At 39.3% G+C, this 23,919-nt stretch overlaps 1 protein-coding gene across 3 annotated transcripts in view; it reads left to right on the top strand.

Annotated features, from left to right (window-relative positions):
* The window catches only part of LOC131246154 (protein-L-isoaspartate O-methyltransferase-like), a 36,903-nt gene extending 13,470 nt beyond the window's left edge, over window positions 1-23,433 (top strand). For 2 of the 3 annotated variants that reach the window (XM_058246060.1, XM_058246061.1), the window contains exons 2-4: window positions 3,446-3,716; window positions 21,764-21,928; window positions 22,985-23,433. In XM_058246060.1, the coding sequence (XP_058102043.1) occupies window positions 3,446-3,716; window positions 21,764-21,928; window positions 22,985-23,235 (687 nt within the window). In that variant the 3' untranslated portion in view covers window positions 23,236-23,433. Of the gene's footprint in view, window positions 1-1,548; window positions 3,308-3,445; window positions 3,717-21,763; window positions 21,929-22,984 lie in introns of those variants that run through there. The other variant, XM_058246062.1, reaches the window with a different exon arrangement.
* The last annotated feature ends 486 nt before the right edge of the window (window positions 23,434-23,919 follow it).

Raw genomic sequence — 23,919 nt, 5'->3', positions numbered from 1 at the left:
AAATTGATGAATATAAACTTGAGCAGAAAGGACAATAATAGAAATGGGGTAGGGATAGTAGTATATAAAGATTTAAAGGATAAACTTGTAGATGTTAGGAGAGTAAGTGATAGGATTTTATTTATAATACTTTTGTTAGGAAAGGAGATAATTAATGTAATTAGTGCTTATGTGCCACAAGTAAGCTTAGAGGATATAATCAAGAGTCAATTCCAGGAGGATATGGATGGACCATTCAAGGAATTCCAAACGAGAGAGAATATTTGTAGGATGAAAATTTAAATGGTCATGTAGAAAGAAAGTAAATGGAGGATATGAGAGCATACATGGAGGATATGGTTTTGTTAGAAGAACTGAAATGCGGGATGCTATCTTTGATTTCGCTATGGCTACAATCTAGCTCTAGGGAATACATACTTAAAAAAAGGAAATGTACATTTAATTAATTTCGAAAGTGGATCATATACAAGCTAAATAGATTTAAGGATTGCAAGGTTATACTAGGAGAGATTCTAACTGTGTAGCTTAATGCTGGGAGAGATTTTGACTATGTAGCATAGGTTAATGATTATGGATGTTAACATTAAGAGAAGAGAGGGAGTGAAATTAATGTGTCCAAAAACTAGGTAGTGGAATTTAAAAGGAGAGAGCATTATTTAGAAATAAATTAATGGAAGAAGGAAAGTGGAATGTTGAGGAAGGAGTAAATGTTATGTGACATGAGATGGCTGAGTGCATTAGGAAAGTGGCAAAAGATGTTTTAAGAGTATATAAATGGAAAAGCTTATAAGGAAACTTAGTAGTGGAGAACGAGGATTTATAAGAAGCTATTCACGAGAAATGTTCATGTTTCAAAGCCTAATTAGGGACTAAAAATGATGAATTTTTTTGAACAATATAGAAATGACAAAAAGTTTGCTAAGAAAGTAGTGAGGCAATATAAGGCTTTGATGATCTTTACAATAGATTGGGGATAATAGAAGGTGAGAAAGATGTCATCGAACTTGCAAAAGTGAGAGAGAGGAAGGGTAGAGACCTAGATTATGTTATATGTGTTAGGAGCAATAACCAAAGGATGTTATTAATAAATGAGACTAGTGAAATGTTTAGAAGTTGTTTTTCAAGGTGTTTCGTAACGGCAACGGTGGTTGTAACGGCCACCACCGTTACCTTTACGATACGGGGCATAACGGCTGATACAGCTTCGTAACAGCCGTTAAGGTCTGTCTCTTTTATTTATTTATTTATTGAAAAACCATCAAAAAACCTGTATCTGCCTCGTAGTGTTGATTAAAAAGTATGAAAAGCCTGTGTCTGTCCTGTAATAGACCATTACCGGGCTATTACGGCCTTTATAGGGGACATAACGTGCCGTTAACGGCAATTACGAGTCATTTTTTCCATAACGGCTGTTACGACCTTTACGACCTCATAACGTGTAACGGTTGCCACTGTTACCTTTACGTAATGGCCTTTATGTCCCCATAACAGCCTTTAAGGAACACCATGCTGTTTTTAGAACTTATTAAATTCGCAACCACTCTAAGAGCACAATGATAGAAGGAACCGTAAACTCAAATAGTGTTGGAGATTATAGATACTTTCGTAGGATTATGATGTTTGAAGTGGAAGATGCTTTAAAAAAGATGAAAACAAGAAAGACCCTTGTACTAGGTGGTATATCAATAGAGGTTTGGAACTATATGCGGGATATTGGGTTACTTTGGTTGACAAAGTTGTTCATGAAGATTGCAAGATCGAAGAAAAATGCTAGATGAATGGAGGAAAAGTACCGTGGTACCTATTTATAAGAATGAAGGAGACATGCAAAGTTGACTTAACTATCGTGAGATTAAACTTATGAGCCATATGATGGAACTTCGAGAGAGTTTGATTGAGCAAAGACTAAGCCATGGGACAAATGTATCAGAAAATTAGTTTGGTTTCGTGCCAAGGAGATCTTCCACTGAAGATATTTTCCTACTTAGGCCATTGATGGAGAAATGTAGAGAGAGGAGGAAGGATCTCTACATGGTCTTTATTGACTTAAAAAAAGCATACAATAGGGTCCCTAGAGAGTTAATCTGGTGGATGTTTGGAAAGAAAGGAGTTTTAAGAGGATATATTGACGTGATTAAGGATATGTATGAGGGAGCAATAACAAATGTGAGGACCATTGGTGGAGAGACAAGTGGGTTCCCAATTATTGTTGACTTGCACCAGGGGTCGACATTGAACCCATGCCTTTTTGCATTGGTTACAGATGAGTTGATGCGGCATCTGTAGGAAGAGATCCTATGGTGTATGTTGTTTGCAAATGATATAATTTTGATTGACAAGACAAGGAAAGGTGTAAGCACAGTGATAGATTTATGGAGGGATGCTTTAGAATATAAAGGATTTAAAAGTAATGGGACTAAAACAAAGTACATGGAGTCCAATTTTAATATCAATAGGAGTGAAAATGGGGAATTAGTTCAGATTATTCACCAAGAAGTTTCCCAAAATGACCACTTCCAATACCTTGGGTCAATAGTCCATGCGAGTGATCTTTCAAAATAAAAAAAATAATAACAATAATAATTCATGAGAGTGGAGAGATTGAGAAGAACGTTGCCCATATAATTCAAGTTTGGTGGAAGGCATGGAGGTGTGCCTTTGGAGTTTTATGTGATCGTCGCATGCCGCTCAAATTGAAAAGGAAATATTTTAAGATAGCTAGAAGCCCAGCCATGCTTTATGGGCTCTCAGAATGTTGGGCAGTTAAGGAACAAACATGTTCATAGTCTGAGTTTAGCTGAAATGTGGATGTCGTGATGTAGCACCAATAGGTAATAACATGAGGGAAAGTAGACTTGGATGGTTTGGTCGTGCACAACAGAGCCCAAGAACCGCGCTGGTTAGGAGTGAGTTGGTAGAATTTGAAGGCTCTGAAAGGTAAAGGGGAAGGCCCAAAAGGATATGGATGGAGTGGAATGGCGGAACAAGATTCATGTAGCCAAGCCCATTTAATAAGGGCTTAGATGGCAATGATGATGGTTCCTCACTGAATGTGGACCACTGCTATATTTATTTTCTTAACCATCTATTTGCTGGCCACGGATCAAAGTGTTATGCACTTATGGTTGTCCCATTAAATTGATCTATGGAGCACAACACATGCATGTTGGTGCTCATCAGTTGAACACTCTAAATCACTGGATAGCAAGCTACTCTTTTACAAACTTAGGACAAGAGGATACCAGTCATATCCTCGGGCCGAGGATCATATTGTTGAGGATTTCTTCTTATGTTGCAATATAGGCCTGTACGTTGATTTGTTCTTCATGGGCAAATATGATATTCCTTTGATCTATTCTTAATGCAAGAGGTGTTGTTTCCTATTTGGTTTTCTTTTAGTTACTAGAAAAATTGGGTACTGAAGTTTTATCTGATGTCTTTGTAGCGATTTTGGACAAGAAGTGGCATTGATAAGAACAAAGCACTGGTGGAGCATTTGCAGCAGTATGGCGTAATCAAGTCAAAAAAGGTAGCAGAAGTAATGGAGACCATTGATAGGGGATTGTTTGTACCTGATGGGAACCCACCTTATGTCGACAGCCCTATGCAGATAGGCTATAATGCTACGATATCTGCACCTCATATGCATGCCACATGCCTAGAACTGTTGGAGGATCATTTGCAGCCTGGAATGCGTGCATTAGATGTTGGTTCAGGTTTTACTTTCTTATCCATACTTCTATACTCTGCTTGCTCTAAGTCTCTAACATTTTACTTTTCAACTCAGATCTGACTAGAACACAAAACATAGAAACAGCCATTTGTCTATTGATCTTATTTAAAGAGCTTACCTATGTTTTTTGTGTTAGGTTATGAATATGGGTGTGTTATTTGAAATCCAGAGGACATGTTCTTTCCCTTAGTTTCTGGTGACAACTGCTTTGCATGCTTTGTTATGGCTATGAATGCATATTGTGTCTGGAGAAGATATAGAAACATGTTTTTCTGCTATAGTTTCTTCTTGCTGCTTCGGATATCTTACCCTCCAACTGTCTATGTAACACAGATTTGGATTTTCTATTGGATTCTTGCTTCTTGCATTTCTGTTTCATATCTAAGATGTAAACCCTTTTGCATAATATAAAATTATATCTAATAATTTTGTTAAAAAATGATCTATTTGTCTGTATATCTTAGCATGTAGTGTTGGATAAAGCACAATTTCTATAATAGGCAGATGTTCATAAGTACTTAAAAAATGATTTTCACTGAATCCTCTGAGGTTCATTTCTTAATATAAAAATAAAAATCCTAACATTTTCCTTCTATTCTTATCATACAATAATATAAATAGAAAGGATGGTTATAAGATTGTTACCATAGAAATTCTCTCAACATGATTAGTCTCATCAAATTTAACATGCTACGAGGACTTAAAAAATCTTGTTTGTAAAACTACAAATTAATTTAGTGGATCAAATGCTTAAGTAAACAATTCAAACAAGTTTGAATATTAGCTTGTGGCAGAATGTATACGTGCAACTCTTTCCACATCTGTATTATGCTTATATTCTTTCCCGTCTTATTATCCGTGTTTGAGCTTGGATGCTCGACTTTTCCACTTCATTTGGTAGAAAGTTTTGTAACTTCTGCAAGCTGACTATATGAAATGCTTATGCCTAATGATCATCACCTAGAATTTGAAAGGAATTATGTCACTGAGTTATTTTTTGTACTATTTATTGGTGGAAATTGTATGTGGTGGTTTTAGTTTTTCTCAACAATGTTGCTTATTAAATAAACGTATTCAACAATATTGATCACTATAACTGGTTTATAGTAGCATTTTTAGCTCGTAAATGAATTAGATATGATACCCTGCTACATGTTACGGTATTGTTACATTCAAGGTGTGCCGAAATGGTTATGTAACGGCCATATCGGCCATCACGTAACGGTATCGGTCGACCCCGTTACATGATAACGGGTTGTATCGGTGAGCCCTGAAAAACTACATCTTAACGGCTGTTATTGCATAACTGTCTGTTACAGACCCATAATAGTCGTAAAGGAGCCGTTACTCTTCTTCTTCTTTCTCGGCTGCAGCCGTGCAAGTGCCTCCTCTCTCTCTCTCTCTCTCTCTCTCTCTCTCTCTCTCTCTCTAAGTGAATAAGTGGCCGCTTTGTGTCCATGTGTTTAAAAAGTAAAAATCTGTCCAACCAGTTGAACAAGTTATGGTCCAGCGGCGGATAACTTCCAAACTCTTGTGTGTGTGAGAAATCCACTCCATCCAATAGGTTCGCCCCATCACGAGAATCACTGTTGCAAAATTCAGGCATATCCACTTATTGAGTGGACCACACTTGTATTTTTGGTTATTTATCAGTGGCTGGAAATTTGTCTATGGTATGGCCCACCCAATGAGTAGATATGAATTATTTTTGCACCAGGTGGCCCTCATTTTGGGACCAATCTATTGGAAAGGTTGGACTTTGCATTCACTTACCAATTCCAAGTTATTGCTGGGTGGACTGTAGATCGTGGTCCAACTAGTTTGACTTGAGAACTTTCTTTTCCTTATAAGATGCTCTGGTGGTGCATGAAACTTGATATGGTTACACTAAAAAATTTGTACACATGCATGTATTAAATCAACTAAACCATTAAAATGTGGAGACTGTTGTTGCTAAGTTACAATTACAAAATTAGATTGTTTGAATGATCATAGCCATTGATTTGAGGACACTTGTTTATTGAAATAGGACAACTGGAATTTTTAATTCTTCACTGTCCAATAAATGTTCACCGATCTAATAGTCGAATGGTGAAATAAGCAAAATTTGGAGCCCATTTTGTTAGCAAGATGAGTGCCATAGATTGCATGACTCTCAGGCCAATTTGGGGGCGCTCGAGTTGTCCCCTAAATAGGCAACACTATTCATCCAAATTTAATTCTTTTTTTTTTTTCTTGAACTTTCTTGGGGAGAATGAGTCAAATGCTTAGGAATATGTATTAGTGAGATTGGTGCCATAGATTGCGTGAATTTGAGATTGATTTGGGGCATTCAAGTGGTCCCCCTAATTGGTGACATTATTCATTCGAATTTAAATTTAATTTTTTCTTAAAATTACTTAGGTGGAATGATGTTGAATGCTTAGGGATGTGCATTAGTGGAATGAGTGTCATAGTTTGCAAGAATTTTAGGTCAATTTGGGGGCATTAGAGTGGTCCCCCAAATCGACGATAGTATTCATTCGATTTTTTTTTTTTTAATTTAAAATTTCTTGGGAAGAATAATGTTAAATGCTTAGGCACGTGCATTAATGGGATGAGTGCCATAACTTGCTTGATCTTCAAGCCAATCTAGTATCAGTCTAAGCTTGTCAAGTTCATGAAATCATTAGACAGCCCGAGACAACATTCTCACCAAAAGACTGGGCTGTTACGCCATGATAAACATGGTGAAAAAAGGAATACATAATTGGAATCCTCTAAATATTTGAAAATTTTCCTCAATTTTTTGTTTTTGTTTTTTGGTTTTTAATTATAAAAAAGAGACCACACTACGGGGAGCACAAGTATCGGCCGTGACGGCTGATATGCGTATCAGTTTCTGTGGGCACTGATCCAGCCATCGAAATCGATGCGGCATACCTTGGTTATGATTAATATAATGTGGAAAATCTAAACATCAAAATATAGAAGTATTGCTATTTATAGGTGTTATAGATGCACACAGGACTATCAGTAGGTACTTCAATCCTCAAGTCCTGCAGTACCTTGCCTATAATATAAACAGGGTCTTGACCCTAACATTAGAATCAGAATCATATCAATTACACTGTCTTGCTGGCCCTTCAGAGTATCTCGATCACTCTATATATTCTAGACCTATGCCATTGATGTTCCTTGTTCAAACTATATATTGAACTAACCTATCACTCGGAACAAGGAATATGGTTCATACAAATATAGGCTCATTGGGGGCAACCAAAGCCATCAAAATTTGTTGAATTTTGGATGATTGTTGCTAGAGGGAATTGAATGTTGTTGATGTCCATAGGACATGGTTTATGGTAATCCAAACACCGGTCTAAATTTAGGTCGGATTGGGTACCTTGTTAATATTTATAATAAGGTCATATAAATTAATATATGCGTATGTATACTAGTATGATTAAGATAATATTATTCTCTCCCCCTCTCTCCCTCCCTTCCTCCCTCCCCCCAAGATTTGATTGGTACGGTATGTTGAATATTGTACCCTACTTGAACTTGATCTGTTGACCACCATAGTTGTGCATTTATCAATAATCAGAATTTTGCGAGTTAGTAGTTGTGTAAGTTACTGTGGCCCAAGAGGAGCTATGCCCACTTCTAGAAATTAGAGAATGAAGGTCAAAACCATCATGAGTTCGTGAGTCCAATCTCTTTCCACTTCGGCCGTTATGGTTTGGTTTTGGTTTGTTAGAAGGATGGGAAAGGTCAATCAAGGATTAAAAAAAAAAGGCTTCAACAAAGGAAGTGAAGATCTGTAAGCAGCATACCACATACACTTGTATTAACTAGAGTTCTTAAATATTCAATTGCCTTCAAAACACTAGCAATTTCGTTGCCAAACTATATATCCATTTGCAAATTACTTGGCCACCTTATAATTTATGGGTGCAAGGTTATTAAAGAGTGAAGGTTGCATATCGGTATTGATACCCTACCTAACAATGGATGCTTGAACCAATTTAGAATATCCTTACTGAGCAATTAAAATATCCTTCATCCTAGCTAAAATCACATTTTAGTAATGTGGTATCTCCTATGGGTAAGCCTAAGGATGTCATAAAAGGCTATTTCATTGAATGAGCTCTTGTTAGGAAGAAATTCAAGGGGTTTAACATTGTATTTATTAAAGGACTGGTAAGTAATTATGGAAACTATCCTTGAGAAAAGTGAGGTTAAGATAAAGCTTGCGCTTTCCAGGTGCGGGAAATTGAATTTGATGGATCGACTTTCAACCATCCTCATTTGGCTGGAGTGAGTGTTCTTAGAGATGAGTAAGCTTGTTAGTAATATTGGGGCAATTCGGTGTCTAGGAAGCAATATTCAGAGTACTGGTATAGTTACATGCATCGATGACCGATGATACTAAAACATCTTAATATTGTCGATATTCGGGAAAATATTGATGACTAAGGGAAACATTGGGAAAAAGGTGGAGTTTTCCAACGTAGCCTTAGGAGATGTTGAATCACGCATGTTTTCACAAATAGGAATCAAAATATTGCAAAAAACAATTACACCTAGTAAGTTTCTCTTTTATAGGTGCCTAAAACATGTTCTCTTAAAAAAATACAATGCAATCATTATCAAAATGAGTTCATATCATTCAAATACCATACAATTGTTGAGATGGATTTTTGGGGGAATGGGGATGACTTCCATGGGCATTTGTAGAGCATTATCAAGCTACACATAAAGAAAGAAAATACACCCCTTTGAAGAGGCTTTTATTGATATGGGTTTGGATATACATTCCAAGCTGTGGTCTAGCACATGCCCTTAATTACATTCCATAAAAAATACCCTTGATTCTAATACAACATAAATTATAGCAAATGCATGCTTCATATGAATGAGATAATAACTAGAATGAACTCACCACTTAAGGGGTATCGATATAATCCAAATGCATGAAGGGTCCATGAGCCTGTACAAGCTGGAGCTTTTGAGGAAATGTGAGGTGTTGTTGAAAGGGCATGAACCCTAGGGGGCATATGCTTCAAGGGCGGCCAACCACGAGAGGGAGACGAGCCCACCTAATACAGGCTGTAGAACCTTTATAATGGCACTATATACTTTCCCCTCCAATCAAAGCACCAAAATACAAGTGGCACAAAGATTTATGTGGTTCGGCAGTATGCCTACTTCATAGGACAACAATACAGAGCTTTTTCATTAAAATGAGAGAAAAAAAAGTATTGTTTCTTTGAGTATAAAAGAAAGTAATGTATTCAATACATGTGCCTTGATCGGAGATCTTTCGTATTCAGAATGTTCTAATCACTAGTCATAGCCTTTGTTGCGTCAAGGAACAATTGACCTTAGCGTCTATCTTGTGTATCTATATAAATGACACATGGTGCCTTAACAATGAGCATAGGGTCTCCTGAGAGCTGAATTGTCATCCGAGTGAGTAGTGACGCGTGCTCAATGTGCCTTCCCCTCATGACGAGCCAGTATCAAGTATCAAATGTGTGGCTGAACTCGGATTAACACGGGGCCATATGGAAGTGAGAGTGAAAAGGATTGGTGTGTGACACTATTTAGGTATGAGACAGGCAGCATAAGGCTATGCTAGGTAGGAGGCAGGCAGTTTAGTGTTGTGCCTTTTGCAAGACAAGGAGCTTTGGGTTGTGTTTGGGCAAGCAGGGAGCATATAGTTGTTTCTGTACAGCCGACACAATATGAACAATCCTCACTTGGATAGGGGAGTCTAGATCTAGTGGCAAGCACCATGCCGGTAGCCCGCCGGGGCCATCACCCCAACTCGCTAGCCTAATGAGTGTGCATCTCTCTTCACCAATTCATGAGCGAGTGTCGAGAGAGAGAGAGAGAGAGAGAGAGAGAGAGAGAGAGAGAGAGTAGTTGGAGGTCTTCAAAGAGGTTTCTTCTGAATGAATCAAATGAAACCCCCGAGTGGTATTTGTAGAAGTTAAAGGAGGTCACCTTGCGTGGGGCCGCGGTGGTGCCGAGTTAGGGCTCCACCGCTTGGGTGCCGTGACTCCGTCGTGGGGCCATGGTGGCGCTAGCATCGTGGTGGTGTTGCTGAGGTACTTGGTCAATAACAATGCTTATAATAATATATAAGCAATACATCTACTAACTTACAAGAACTAAAAAAAAAAAAAAAAACATACATTGACCTCAAATCCACTTGGAGTTATAGGATGGCTTGTCATTTTTGGCCCCATGACATACATAATACATCCATGCATCCATCCATACATACATGATACATCTATGCATTCCTCCATCCATTGATCTTTCCGTCCATATGCATGCATGCATGCATGCACATGTAATTAGAGAACAACATTCATGTCTTAATTTTTAAATCATTCAATGATGTCTCGTGTTGGCTTGTACTGGTGGGTCATCATTATGTCGGCGATATCGATAATATCGACATTATTTTGGCGCTATGGGTGATATTATCGCCAATAGAAGTAAATTATAATAATTATAATTATAGTAATAGTAATCATCTAATATCTGTATCGGCCACGTGGCTATATCGATAAATCATTGATGTTATTAATAATATCAGTGATATTTGGAACACTGTTTGGAAGAGTAAAAAAAGCAAATTGTTGTGGCATGTTCCACTGATGAGGCAAAGTATTGTTTGATGGATTGTATTGTGTGAGATTATATGCTTCCACTCTATTCTTCATGAAATGAGTTTTAGTGTCCTTGCTTTGGTTTCGCTACGTTGCGATAACCAAGCTACAATCCACAATCAAGGTGTACTATACGTGTTATGCGACACAATGGCATAATCGGTACCCCTTAAAAATGCAACATTATGAACTGTTATGGGGCCATAACAAGGAGGGGAAAAAAACCTACCTTCTTCCGACCAATCTCCCACGTCTCGAAGAATCATATCCAACACCTTGGATAACGGAGAGGAGATATCCTAGAAATAGGGATTGTTACTTTCTCTCCATATAGCCTAGAGAGTCACCAACATTGCCAAACGCCAAAGAGATAAAAAAATCTTTACCAACACCACAAACATGCTAGGCAAACAACAAGTTGGAAATAGAGATAAGCATTACCTGAGGGGAATGAACTCTAGCCAAGATAGAAACCACACTTCACACGCGAAAGGTAGTGAAAAGACAGGTGGTTGATAGATTCTGCATTGCCACGATAGAAGACAAATGTTGGGAAGAACCATTCTATGGTGCTATAAGTTGTCACCATGAGTAATTTTGCCTCTTGCAAGAAGCCAAACGAAGGCGACAACTTTTGGTGGGCCTTCATATGACTAGGTGAGGGAGAGGAAAACCAAAACCTAATCAAGCGATGAACCTTCCTTCAGGAGGAGGAAGGACTTGGAAGAGATGCTGACGAGGGAGAAAACGACCAAGATAAGTCATTGTCCACATCGGGGATTTCCAAATCCCTTCGAGGAGCTTGAAGAGATCCAAAAAATCTTCCAACTCGAGCTCATACAAATGTCTCTTGCAAGGTGGGCATCAAACCCCCGAACCATTGTTAGAAAAACAATTTCCAATAGACAAGGAGATATCAGAGACCACCCTGGCTAGACTGAGGAAAATAGAAATAAGAGGTCTATCTGAAATCCACCAGTCTAGCTAGAATCTTCTTTTGACTCTCATCTCCAAGGGCAAAAGAGATTGCTGCCAATAAAAGAGGCTTAAGGGCAGCAATGGCCTTCCACACTGCCAAGGCTATATAGAGAGAGGAGTTATAGAACCACCATATCTCATCAGTACCATCTTTGCAAGCTATAATTTCTTTCCACCATTTTCCCACCTTTGTGCCAAAGTGCCAAAGCCATTTGCCTAGGAGAGTTAAGCTTACATTTGCCAAAACCCAGGTACCTGCTCCCACTTCCGAATAGGGCTTGCAAACCTTAAGCCAACCAAGGAGATGAAATTTGTGACTATCAGAGTTTTTATTCCAAAGGAAATCTCTCTGAAGCTTTTCTAGCTATGTAAGATGGACTTCGAGCAGCAATACAAAGAAAGAAAGAGGGGAGATTGTATAGAGCTGCTTTGATAAGATAATGACATCCCCCCAAGGGATAGATAGTAACGTTTACAAGGGTATAATTTCCCCTCTACTCTCTTGATGACCACATCTCGAAGATGCTTGGCAGGCTTGCCAATGCATGGGGAAAGACCGAGATACAAAGACGGAAAAGATGTGGCCGCCTTACAACCGAACACCTCTGCTAACCTAGAGAGACGAGTAGAGGAGAGGTTAATGCCCATCATTTCACTTTTGAAGAGATTAATCTTGAGACCCACGATGGTCTCAAAACAATGAAGACCTCTTCTGAGATTGTCGACAACGACCTTAGAAGCTTTGCAGAAGAGAAATGTATTATTTGCAAATTGGATATGGGTAACAAAATGTGTGGAGTTACATGATATAAGGGTTCGAGACTTCAAGTGGATCCATCTAAGTGGAAGGAGAGGCATTTATCTTTGGCGGGGCACATCAATCTTATCAAGACAGCCTTATCCAATCTCCCAATATATTTCATGTCTTCATATAAATGCCTGAAATTTGTTTTGGATAGGCTAGAAAAATTGTATAGGGATTTTCTATGGCAAGGGGCTGAAGATAAACATAAGTTCTAGATACTCAAGTGGGAAGAAGTTTGCAAGCCAATAGCCAAGGGAGGTCCCAGTATTAGAAATATTGAACCCATGAATGTGGTCAGTCTCGGCTAGTGACAGTGAAGATTCAAATTTGAAGAAGAAAAGCTATGGAGGGAAGTCATTGCCTCCCAAGTACGAAATGGAAGAGGGAGGTTGGTAGGTTAAGAAATCTTCATACTATTGTGCTTCCAGAATCTGGTAAGGAGGTGCTGAATTTTGCTAGATTATTGGAGTGGCTTCATAATATCCATCCTTCTCCGTCTTCTTCTGATTCTTTGGTTTGGAGTGTCTTCCTGTCTGGCGAATTCTTAGTCTAAGTCTCTCTATTTCAAGATTGGGATGGGGTGAATGTTAGAGGTCATGAGTTTTTTCATGCTTTTTGGTTTTAAGGTGCTTCCCCAAAAGTGGCTTTTTCTTGGTTGGTAGGGAGGAAGCACATCCTAATTGTTAATGGCCTTCAGAAGTTGGCCATGATTCTTCCCAACATTTGCTTTCTTTATATGGATGATGCGGAGTCGATCGATCATTTATTCATGCATTGTCTCTTTGCATGTCAAGTGTGGTTGCATCTTGACAATAGACTTTCGACATTGATTAGGTGATGCCTTGAACAATTAGACCAAATGTTCTAGATGTGGCATGGCATCCAGCTTGTTAAGGAGAGGATAGTTCTTTGGCATTTGAGTCTGATTGCAGTTCTTTGGAATATTTAAGGAGAGCGTAATGCACGATGTTTTCATAAATCGTAACAAAGTGGAGCCTTGGGAAGAAGTTGTTTGAAAAACTAAAGAGGGACACCTTAGATTGGGCAGCTGGGGTCAAACATGTTAAAGTTCATGTTGTTTCTTCTTTAATGGAGCTGTAATGTTTGTTCCCTTTTGCCTTTAAAAAAGAATTTATTTGTTGCTTTGTCAGTTGTTAAGCAGCTTCTCAATAAAATAAGCTTATTGATTTGACAAGAAACAATGTATCGTGGATTGGAATATCTACATTCAATAATAACAAAGGAATGTGAAAGAACAATCATTATCATCATTTTATTGATTTTGAATTCATATTACATCCCTTGTGTTTCCCTTGATTCCGAAGCGAAGTACATTTTTATCAATATAATAAAAGAAAGGAAAATAGTTCAATAGTGAGTTCGGCAGCATTTCAACTTGCCAAACGTCCGTCGCAATGACAAGAGTTGCGTGGGTTCTAGACCCCTTGTTCCGCATTGACATGCTTGGAATACAAGTACAAAAGACCAACTCGCATATGAGATCAATTCGCGAGGAATTCTTATCTTGTAAGAGACACAACTGTCAATATACATACTCCAAGAAGGTTGTTGTGCTGCCGCACAACAGGGTTAGGACCTCAACCAAACCCCCCTCATGGGCCCTACATCACATGGGTACCGCCTCACACGGGCCACCCACCCTGAGTGTGTCCCTACATCCCATAGGCAACCCCACTGAGCCCAGTGTGAAAATGCTCTCGCGTTATGTGTTTACCATCGATTACACCAATACAATCCTATGTTTAATTGTGTATTAGCAATAATGTGCAATCTACATTAGCCAGCAACAATAGCTGAACAAAATAAATGTAATTGCTCGTACCTAAAAGTAGGAGCTCCAAATAGGGTTCAATGAATATTTCCGTTGGCGTCTCTGGACGAGGAAGTTTCACGAACTTTGGATATAATGATACAATGGCATCTAATACCTTCGAGAAGTATCAACTTATAGTTTCCCCCGACCTTATGAACTGACATCCAATTACATGGTTGCGCACATTATGACCAACTGTATGGGGAAACATAATTAGTTGTTCCTCCATACTGACACATTTTCCATCGGGTAGCACTATTGTGTGCCGTAAAGGGCGTTATGTAATTACGGGGTCGTAAGTCATAACAACCGTTGTGGAAAAAAATGACCCGTAACCACTGTTAACAGCCCGTTAATCTCATGAAAGCCATAAAAGCCCCGTAATGGTCTGTTACAGGCCAGATACAGGTTTTTCAGTCTTTTTTTCAACATTGAGGGGTAGATAAAGATTTTTCGGGTTTTTTCTTTCAAAAAAAGGAAAAAAAGAAAAAAAAAGAGAGACCGTAACAGCCATTACGGGGGTTGTAATAGCTGTTACGACCCGTATTGTAAATGTAACGGTGGTGGCCGTTACGGCCACTGTTATCGTTACGGAATACCTTGGGTAGTACATTCCGATCCCTCAGTAGCGTGCATTAGTGAAAGAATGTCACCTTGTTTATTCGTAACTACTCCTTGCAATCATTGTCTTGAGATCTAATAATACCGTTAATTATGCGGGCTCATTCGATATCCCCACTTTTTGAAGGATTAGGAAATAAGTGTTTACGACAGTAATCTCCTGCAGCAATTACTGCCGTTGTGGCAGATACGGTGGCTGCAAATGCAGCCATCTCTTCTTCGGTCCATCCATGTTGGCCCATGTTAAGTTGTTTTCTTGTACAAGAGATGGAATGGATTTTAGTTAGGTGCAAATTGTACAGTAAACAAGCTAAAATATATTTGAAGGAGCCAACACCTGATTTTGAAGATCTTGTAAGTAAACTGAACTACTAGTGTGAAGGGAGCCATGAAGTGACGCAATTCCGAATGGCCTTGAGCTTACCATTGGAGTTGTAATTATCAATCCTTACAATGGTGATATAACGCAGGACAATACATCTTCTTACCAAACCAAATTCCCATAGGTTAAAACTTTATTATGTGGTCTGTAGCACGTTTTGTAAGGTGTCTGTTCAAGTAGAAATCTGGCATTGTTGTTGTGGTCCATCGCACTTTTCAAATGGACTTCATTACTTGTGCCTTATGACCGATATTCATAAGGAAATTAGTTGGATGCATTTGATGAAATGTACAGATGATACTGTGGCCAAGAAACTAGTAACCAACCAAGTAATGGGGGGCGGTATATATCAGTTGGGATTACTTGTTCCTGTAAACCCCCTACCCCCCATCCCCACCCTCAAGTTCAACTGTAACACCTACCAACTAAGCCTTCCAATCCATGTCCATCTTCTATGTTCATTCCCAATTAACACTACCAATTAGTAGATGTAATGATATGAAGTGCTTCGTACAACATTAAGAAAAGCCTTCAAAGCAAGGGAATTATACTAATGTTATCTTTCCTATTTTAAATTGTCATCATAGAGGTTTGCATAAAATGAGTTAAATATTTTGGAAAATTTTCAAAATTCTGTAGAAAGTACAAACCACATTCTATCATGACCTTCTTTTCATTTCAATCGACACGATTATATAATAAAGATCATAGCAAAAGAAGAAGAAGAAGAAGAAAAAAAAGAACTCACAAAGTAAATATTAACTGGACTTCAACATAGCAATCAAAGTTCTTCATGATTTCCCTAATACCTAGATCTATATCATATGTATATTGGTCGTATCGTCAATTTCATATCTGAAAGATTCAGACCATGTAAAAAGAATTGAAGGAAGATCGTTCGGCATCTCTCATGTTTCAGGTTGTTGACAATGACACCACATATGGGGCCCAATTGTTCAAATGAATGTAATAAGTTTTCAGGAGTCCATTTTCTCATTACATTCAGAAAAGAAGATGTACTTTAGAATCAAGATTGGAATAAAATTATACCTTTTATAATTTTGACTATAGGATCACATTTATAGAGTTTTATTTCAAACTAATTGAACAGATTCATCTATGACTAGTGATGGTCACAATCATCTGTCCATGCACCAAAAATTTGAAGAAATCAGAGAATGTGTTTTGCCAAGAACTACACAGTACTGAAATCGATGCAAAACAGTTCAAGCCAAAATGCATGCATGTTTCCACACATGAGTGACATCAGGAAGACGATTACATCAAAGAGACATCAACCTCCAAATATTGCATGCATGTCATTGCATGTAACAGATAACACATTCCTTGATGCGTGGGGAAGGGAGGATAGGATTGACAACATTAAAAGAGGAGATTTCATTATAAATAATATGCGGAAGAGAGAAAAAGAGACGAATGCTTGGAATCAAGGGGGTTTTTGGTACCTGAAGCAGGCTCTATGTGATTGGATCGAACTTCGTAGAGAGGAACTCCAGATACTGATGCTCTAGACGTACACTACACAGAAAATAGAACACGAGGTTGACAAGGAGGGGTTGCATGACAGAGGATGATCACATCTTGCTTCTATTGAAAACAGAAGGGAAGGTAAAGAGGGATGAGGATGGGTTGTCTTCAAGGTCGCATACCCTTGGCAACCACTGCTGTTGAAAAGGGCTTGGTGAATCCGGTTAGTCCTCCGCGGACCTTGTCTCTGCAAATTACTATTGTCTATCCTTGCAAAATGAGGAAGGGAAGGAGACTCCAATTCTCGATGAAATACATTGAAAAACCGATTCTAAGTACGTCAGTTAAGCCATTCGGGGAAGATAAGGGGTGGATAGGCATGGAAACTGCATAACGAATTCACCATCATCTTAACTTACCAAAAGGGCTCCCTGTCTAGACGCGGCTTCGTAGAGAAGGTTGTAGGGGAAGACCAAAATGGAAGGAGCTCTGTTTATATTTGGTTGGGTGTGGAATACAGAAAGCCATAGTCTCTTGAACTAGAGAGACGCATCGGGGTCATTTCTGAGACGAGCTGCCCTTGTGTCGTTTCGTCCTGGATTTTGATTGAAAAGTGCCGGATTTGGCTTCTGATACCAGGATATGTTTCCCAGTTATCGAGGATGGAAATTACTGCATATGGCTCCATATTCAAACAGTTGGTAAAGTATATAATTACTATTATTACATTATTTTCATGGTATCAAGGAAAATCAAACAAGCCCTTAAAATTACTTGGGAGGATGATGTCAAATGCTTAGGGATGTGCATTGGTGGGATAAGTGTCATGGCTTGTGTTGATGCAAGAATCTGGACCACCCTCCGCCGAGCTCTGCGTGCTCGGAGTGAACCCTGGACCTACACAAGACGGTAACCGAAGATGACCCTGGCTCAACCTGGGGACCCTCTGATGCCAAAGTCAGGCTAGGGAATCCGGGTCTCAGTTACGTAGAGTAGAGAGGGTGCGAGATATTGTGTACCTGTTGTAATGGGTGTCTCTGGTATTTATACTTGAGGATCGAAGGGTTTGATGCCGTTAAACTCAGCACGATATACTCCATCAAGCGGATGTCACGCTCACGGAGATATCGGCCATTACTCTTTGATTGTGCACTAGATTACTCTCTCCATATGCCTCATTGGGTTGCACCTCTGAGGTCTTCGGCCACGTTCCTACCCGAGCTAGTCTCGCGACTTGGTCCCTTGAGCTCACAATGGGACTAACCTTACTCGGGCCTCAGACTTAACATATCCGAGCCCATAGCCAGATCCCATGGATCCCGTAGTCGGAGTTCATGGTCGAAGCCTATTAGGCATGCCCATCTTAGACTCGGTCTCAGGCCTAAAGGCTGAAGGTAGGGCCCTGGTCTCCGATCCAGAGTCGTAGTCCTTCGGATGAGAGCTCCGGTCGTGTGTTACTGGACCTCCTGGCTCGGATCTTGCTCGGTGATCTGAGCCAAGCCCATGGGTAGGTGGATGATGACAAAGTAGAGGATCGACTCGGACAGAGGAAATGGATGAATCAGTTCGGATATGAAGACCGAGTCGGTGTCATAGTGTTGCGAGAACCCTCATGTCGGACACTCATTTTGAGTCGGATGTGTGTCAGTCTGAGGCCTTAAGCATTGGTGCCTACGTTGGCCTCGACGCGGCTCATGACGCTGCTCAGTTCGGATTTACCCATAATAGCTTGCATAAATTTCGGCCAATTTGGTGTCAATCTAAGCCTGTCAAGTTAATAAGATCATCTAACAAGTGACACAAGATTCTTACAAAAGAGTGGACCGTTGCACTTATCGTAAACAACTTCCAAAAAAAAATAAAAGAATACATATTTGGAATCCTCCCAATATTGCAGATTTTTTCGACATTTTTCAGATTTCTTTCTTGAAAAAAAAAATCGATTGATACACCTTTCAAAAAAAAAAAAAAGAAAAAAAGGAAAAAAAAAAAAGAAAAAAAAAAGAGGTTGTTACAAGAGCATAACAGCAATTACGTGTAGAGGTTTTTGGCTTGGCCATTACGCCTATTGTTACTGTTATGAAATCCCTTGTCCACATCACTTCTAAACTCTTTTTCTTTCTTTCTTTCTTTCATTTTTTTTTTTTTTCATGAAAAAACTATCATATAGAGGTCGACCGTCATTTTGTGCAGTAGAAGTTGCCATCCAAGTTTCTTATTTGTTCGTGCCATCAAATAATCAATCGCTGATATTCTGACTAAAGCTTGTAGTTCTTAACATCTTTAGGATATTGTGTGCAAGTTGGGTATGTGGAACATTTTTGCTCCACCTCCAGGGGGGAGGGGGGTTGGCGGTGTGGGAGGCTACATGTGTGTTTGTGTTTTCTACCATTCTATATGTTTGTTTAAGGTGTGTGTGTTTTGTAGTAGGTATTTCCACAGAATCCCATCACATATATATTCGTTTAGGGTTTCTTTATAATAAAGAATTCATGGGTGGAGAACAAGGTTTTAAATAACAATACTGGTGGCATACCGGCCAGACACAAAATATGCAATGCGGGGCTAATTGGCCGATTTTTAAGCATGAGAAATTCATTGAGAAACTAGGAAAACATGTCAAACTATATAATCGTCTGTGTGTGTTTGTCTGTCATTGTATGTGTGTATCATTGTGTGTGTTTTTTAACATATCCAATGGTGTTCAGATAATTTTTTATAAGAATGTAACTGAGATTCAACCAAATGTCTTGATGGAGCACAAATCAAGCATGACTTGGTGGATTGTGGCCCATTACATATGAATACAACAAAAAGAAGATGAAAAACCAAGGAAAAAAAATGATGGTCTGCCCCTTACGATATTTCCCAAAACAGTGCATTTGGCTTCGATTTGTCAAGCCCCACTTGTTTCTTGTTTTTGATCCACAATATAGGCCTTGATCTAGTCTAAAATTAGTTTTTAAGTTTCCATTATGGTTGAAATGAAGGTAAAGTGGAAAAATGAGAGAAATTTTGAAAATAAAATTTTTAAAAAGGGGCCTTTATGGCCAAACTGGCCGTAATGCCTTGTATCATTGCCAATATATTGTGCATCCCTCCCCCCTTTGTAACAGGCTAGTACCCCAGCCCCCATTTTGCATAATGGGGGTGGCTAACATGGTTCCAATGCGGCGAGTATTTAAAACCATGGTGGGCAGGGATTATTTGGCCTCATTGTAACCGATACTTAAAACCATCGTAGGATCTAATCCTCTTTTCCGTTCTCTCATCTTTTACCCTCCCTCGTGTCTCTTACGATGAATCTCATCAACTTCCATATCATGCAGCGTTATGGGCTTTCATAACACCTTTAAAACCATGGTAGGATCTAATCACGGTGGCTAATATGGTTCCAATACGGTGAATGTTTAAAACCATGGTGGGCAGGGATTATGTGGCCTCATTGTAACTGATACTTAAAACCATGGTAGGATCTAATCCTCTTTTTCGTTTCTTTTCCCCTCCCTCGTATCTCTTACCATGACTCTCGTCAACTTCCATATCATGTAGTGTTATGGGCTTTCATAACACCTTTAAAACCATGGTAGGATCTAATCGGGGTGGCTAATATGGCTCCAATACAGCGAGTGTTTAAAACCATGGTGAGCCGGGATTATGTGGCCTCACTGTAACCGATACTTAAAACCATGGTAGGATCTAATCCTCTTTTCCGTTCTCTCATCTTTTCCCCTCCCCCGTGTCTCTTACCATGAATCTCATCAACTTCCATATCATGCAACGTTATGGGCTTTCATAACACCTTTAAAACCATGGTAGGATCTAATCAGGGTAGCTAATATGGTTCCCATAGAGTGTTTAAAACCATGGTGGGCAGGGATTATGTGGCCTTATTGTAACCAATATTTAAAACCATGGTAGGATCTAATCCTCTTTTCCCCTCCCTTGTGGCCTCATTGTAACCAATACTTAAAACCATGGTAGGATCTAATCCTCGTTTCCATTCTCTCATATTTTCCCCTCCCTCATGCCTCTTACCATAAATCTCATCAACTTCCATATCATGCAACGTTATGGGATTTCATAACACCTTTTGTACATCAAACAACTAGTTGAGACTATTCATCAATCTTTCTTAGCAAAGTAACATGATCCCTTGACAGGCTCCTTGTTAGAGTAGGACCTTGAATCCTGTTCTGCACATGTAGGGCTGAAAGTCGGGTGGGTTGGGTCGGGTTGGTGCTCAACCCTAGCCCAACCCAAGGTGCCTATAACCCAAGCCCAACCCGAGCGGGCTCGGTAGGGTTGGTCGGGTGGATACATGCTAATATTTTCATTATTATATTAGTCTATTATATTTCAATAGACGTTTTATTTTTTGTACATATGATTTTATTAATTTTATATATATATATATATATAAAATTATTTATCTTAAAGAACTTCATTGTTTCTAAACAAATAAGCTAAAATATACTACAACTACTCCTTTAAAAGTCGTGTTGTGCAGCACACAATCTATCTGGGAGAGAGAAATTCGGTATATCTTGTTATCTTGAGTCATCAATGTGAACCAATGAGACTCGATGGCACTAGAATTTTGTGTGCCTTCAACATAGATGATCCTCATTCAATTATAATTTATAACTTATATATCGATCAGGTTTGGGTTGGGTCGGGCAACCTGAGCCCGACCCAAGTTTTATTGGGTTGGTGTTTGTATAGCCTAAGCCCGAAACTGAACCCGATACATCCTGCCCGAGCCTAACCCAATGTTGGGTCGGTCACAGGTCGTTCTGGTTGAACCTGCCCTACTTTCAGCCCTATCCACGTGGCATTTTGGCATGTGGGAGAGATCTAGTCTCATCAAGTGGTTGCACCTGTGCACATGTATTTTATGTCATATGTGCACTGTTGCTCAATTCATTTCAGACATCTTTTTTTTGTTTTCTTCTTTTTGTTATTATTTTTTTAATGCATGTGTGCGTGCACCTGATAGCTGGAACAACCTCATTTTCAGACCATGGTACATGCATGGTTTGGTCAACTTTGATGGATGGGTGGGTGTGACATTACCATGTGCTGGGAGGATAGAACTTTAGATCGTATTTTATTTTTGTACTTTAGGATCAGTTTTTATTTTTGGTGGTGGTTAGATTGTCATTTTGAAAACTGAGCAACTATATGAATTGTTATCTGATCATCCAGATCATTATATAAAAACTAGTGCATTTTTATACGTGTGATTTTTCTGCAGGAACTGGGTACTTGACAGCATGCTTTGCAATGATGGTTGGACCAGAAGGCCTTGCAATCGGTATAGAACACATTCCTGAGCTGGTCACTACTTCCATTGAAAATATCAAAAAGAGCGCAGCAGCATCAATGCTGAAGGATGGTTCCCTAGCTATACATGTTGGCGGTATGTCCTACAACCCGTGTTTTTTAGGATTAGCAATTGTCGAGGCCTACGGTTGGTCAGGAACCAGATGTTTGAAATGAACGGGCTGGGCCTGTTAGCGCGGCTCTATTCAAAGTTCTGATTTTGCTTGATCCAGGCTCAGCCTGGTGACAATCCCAATTTTAATTTTTATTTTTCTTTTCTGTGAAGAATGCAAGTCCTCGGTCAGAATTGTGGGCAAATGCCATATTAGTGATGTGATATCAGCTAATACGATAAATGGAACATATAGGGTGCATTTGGATGCAAAAGTTTATTGAATTGCAAGAATCCAATTCACTGAGCAATAGGAAATGGCCAAATTGTAATGACATGCCTAAAGGTTATCTTATTGATGATATTGGCATCAATGATAGTGATGATATATGTGCAGTATCCGAGTGAGGAACCATCTGAGAAATGCATTTACATTCCTTTCAGGTCCAACTTGTAAGTACTAGCAATTTGAAGCGAGATCCCTCGATGTTAATAATGCTCAGGATGGTCACGGAAATTTGGTCATTTCCACTTTATTATGCTAATTGTTGCAATTTAATTTGATACTGCACCCAAAGCAGCAAAGTTTCTACTAAGATTTACGATAAAGTACACTTATGCAACTCCTGCAGTGTTCTCATCAGTTTTTGCTACATCCAGGTATAAAATTGATTAGGGCATTTTTCCATGCTCAGTTGAACTTGCAATATGCCATTCGGTGTAGAAGAAATAACCAAAGGTGGCAACCTTCTTATCTTAGTCATAATGATAGCCAAACCCTTAGTTTCAATTCCATACATCATTTTAAGTTGGGCTTGAAACCATAGTTACAAATGTGATGGGCCTAGCCCCACTTTCTTGATTTCCACGCAGGGATTTGAACTGAATTGTTGCAATTCTGTTGTATTGAACACCCAAATGCAACCTAGGATAACCTTGCAATTGTACCATGTACAAACTAGACTACAGATTCACCTGTGATTGCACCCGTTCATGTCTGGACTAGTCAGTTCGTAACCATTACATCCTGTGTGGCTGCAGATGGCAGGCTTGGCTGGCCAGAACATGCACCCTACGATGCTATTCATGTGGGGGCTGCAGCATCGGAAATCCCACAGCCACTCATCGATCAGTTAAAGCCAGGTGGCAGAATGGTGATTCCAGTTGGAAACATTTTTCAGGATCTGAAGGTTGTAGACAAGAAGGCGGACGGGTCTGTCAACATCCGGAGTGAGACGTCTGTTCGTTATGTTCCACTCACAAGTCGGGCAGCTCAGTTGCAAGATTCCTAATGCTGGGATGCTGGGTGGGCCATCAAATCTGGTAAGACGGTTCTGCAATTCTGAGATAGACACTGGTCATGTGGTGCTGTGATGATAGACGTGATGTTTCTGTATATACTAGATCCAACCTTCTAGAATGTATAGCTTGAAGAGTTTTTGAAGCATCTCTACTCGTTTTACATCTTTAATTCCACCCTTCTTTGTATATGGGTCTTGGCATAATGTTGATTCACGGTGGCTGTGGAATTTTTGAGGGAGAGAAATTGAGAGAGGGGGGACGTTATCTATCTTGCCTAGTACTGGTTTCCCTTTAACCTAACAGTGACCATCCCCTCCCCATCGTCTTTCTTCTATTTCTACTAATACAAAGATACAAGAGAGATGAAGGATAGAGTAGCAAAGATAGTTTCATATGGAGGATAGGGAATAACAAAGGATAAAACACTGCTTTTATTCTTCTTTTTTTCTTCGCATATATAAAAGGCTATTTGTCATGTTTTTAAGGGGAGATCAGGTTTCCTATTACTTCCCTCTTCGGAAACTTTGCTTGTAGATGTGGTGCCCATGGTTGGTCTTTCCGAGCCAAGGACCCGATATGGATGGACATTGCCCCAGTCTCTCAAATTAGAATATCCTATTGTATACACCCTACCCTAGGTTGATAAGCTAAGTTTGAACTGATGGATGGACAAC

This window comes from Magnolia sinica, chromosome 5 (genome assembly GCF_029962835.1).
Source record: "Magnolia sinica isolate HGM2019 chromosome 5, MsV1, whole genome shotgun sequence".
Lineage (NCBI taxonomy): Eukaryota > Viridiplantae > Streptophyta > Magnoliopsida > Magnoliales > Magnoliaceae > Magnolia > Magnolia sinica.
This window is presented reverse-complemented; position numbering and strand designations above follow the sequence as displayed.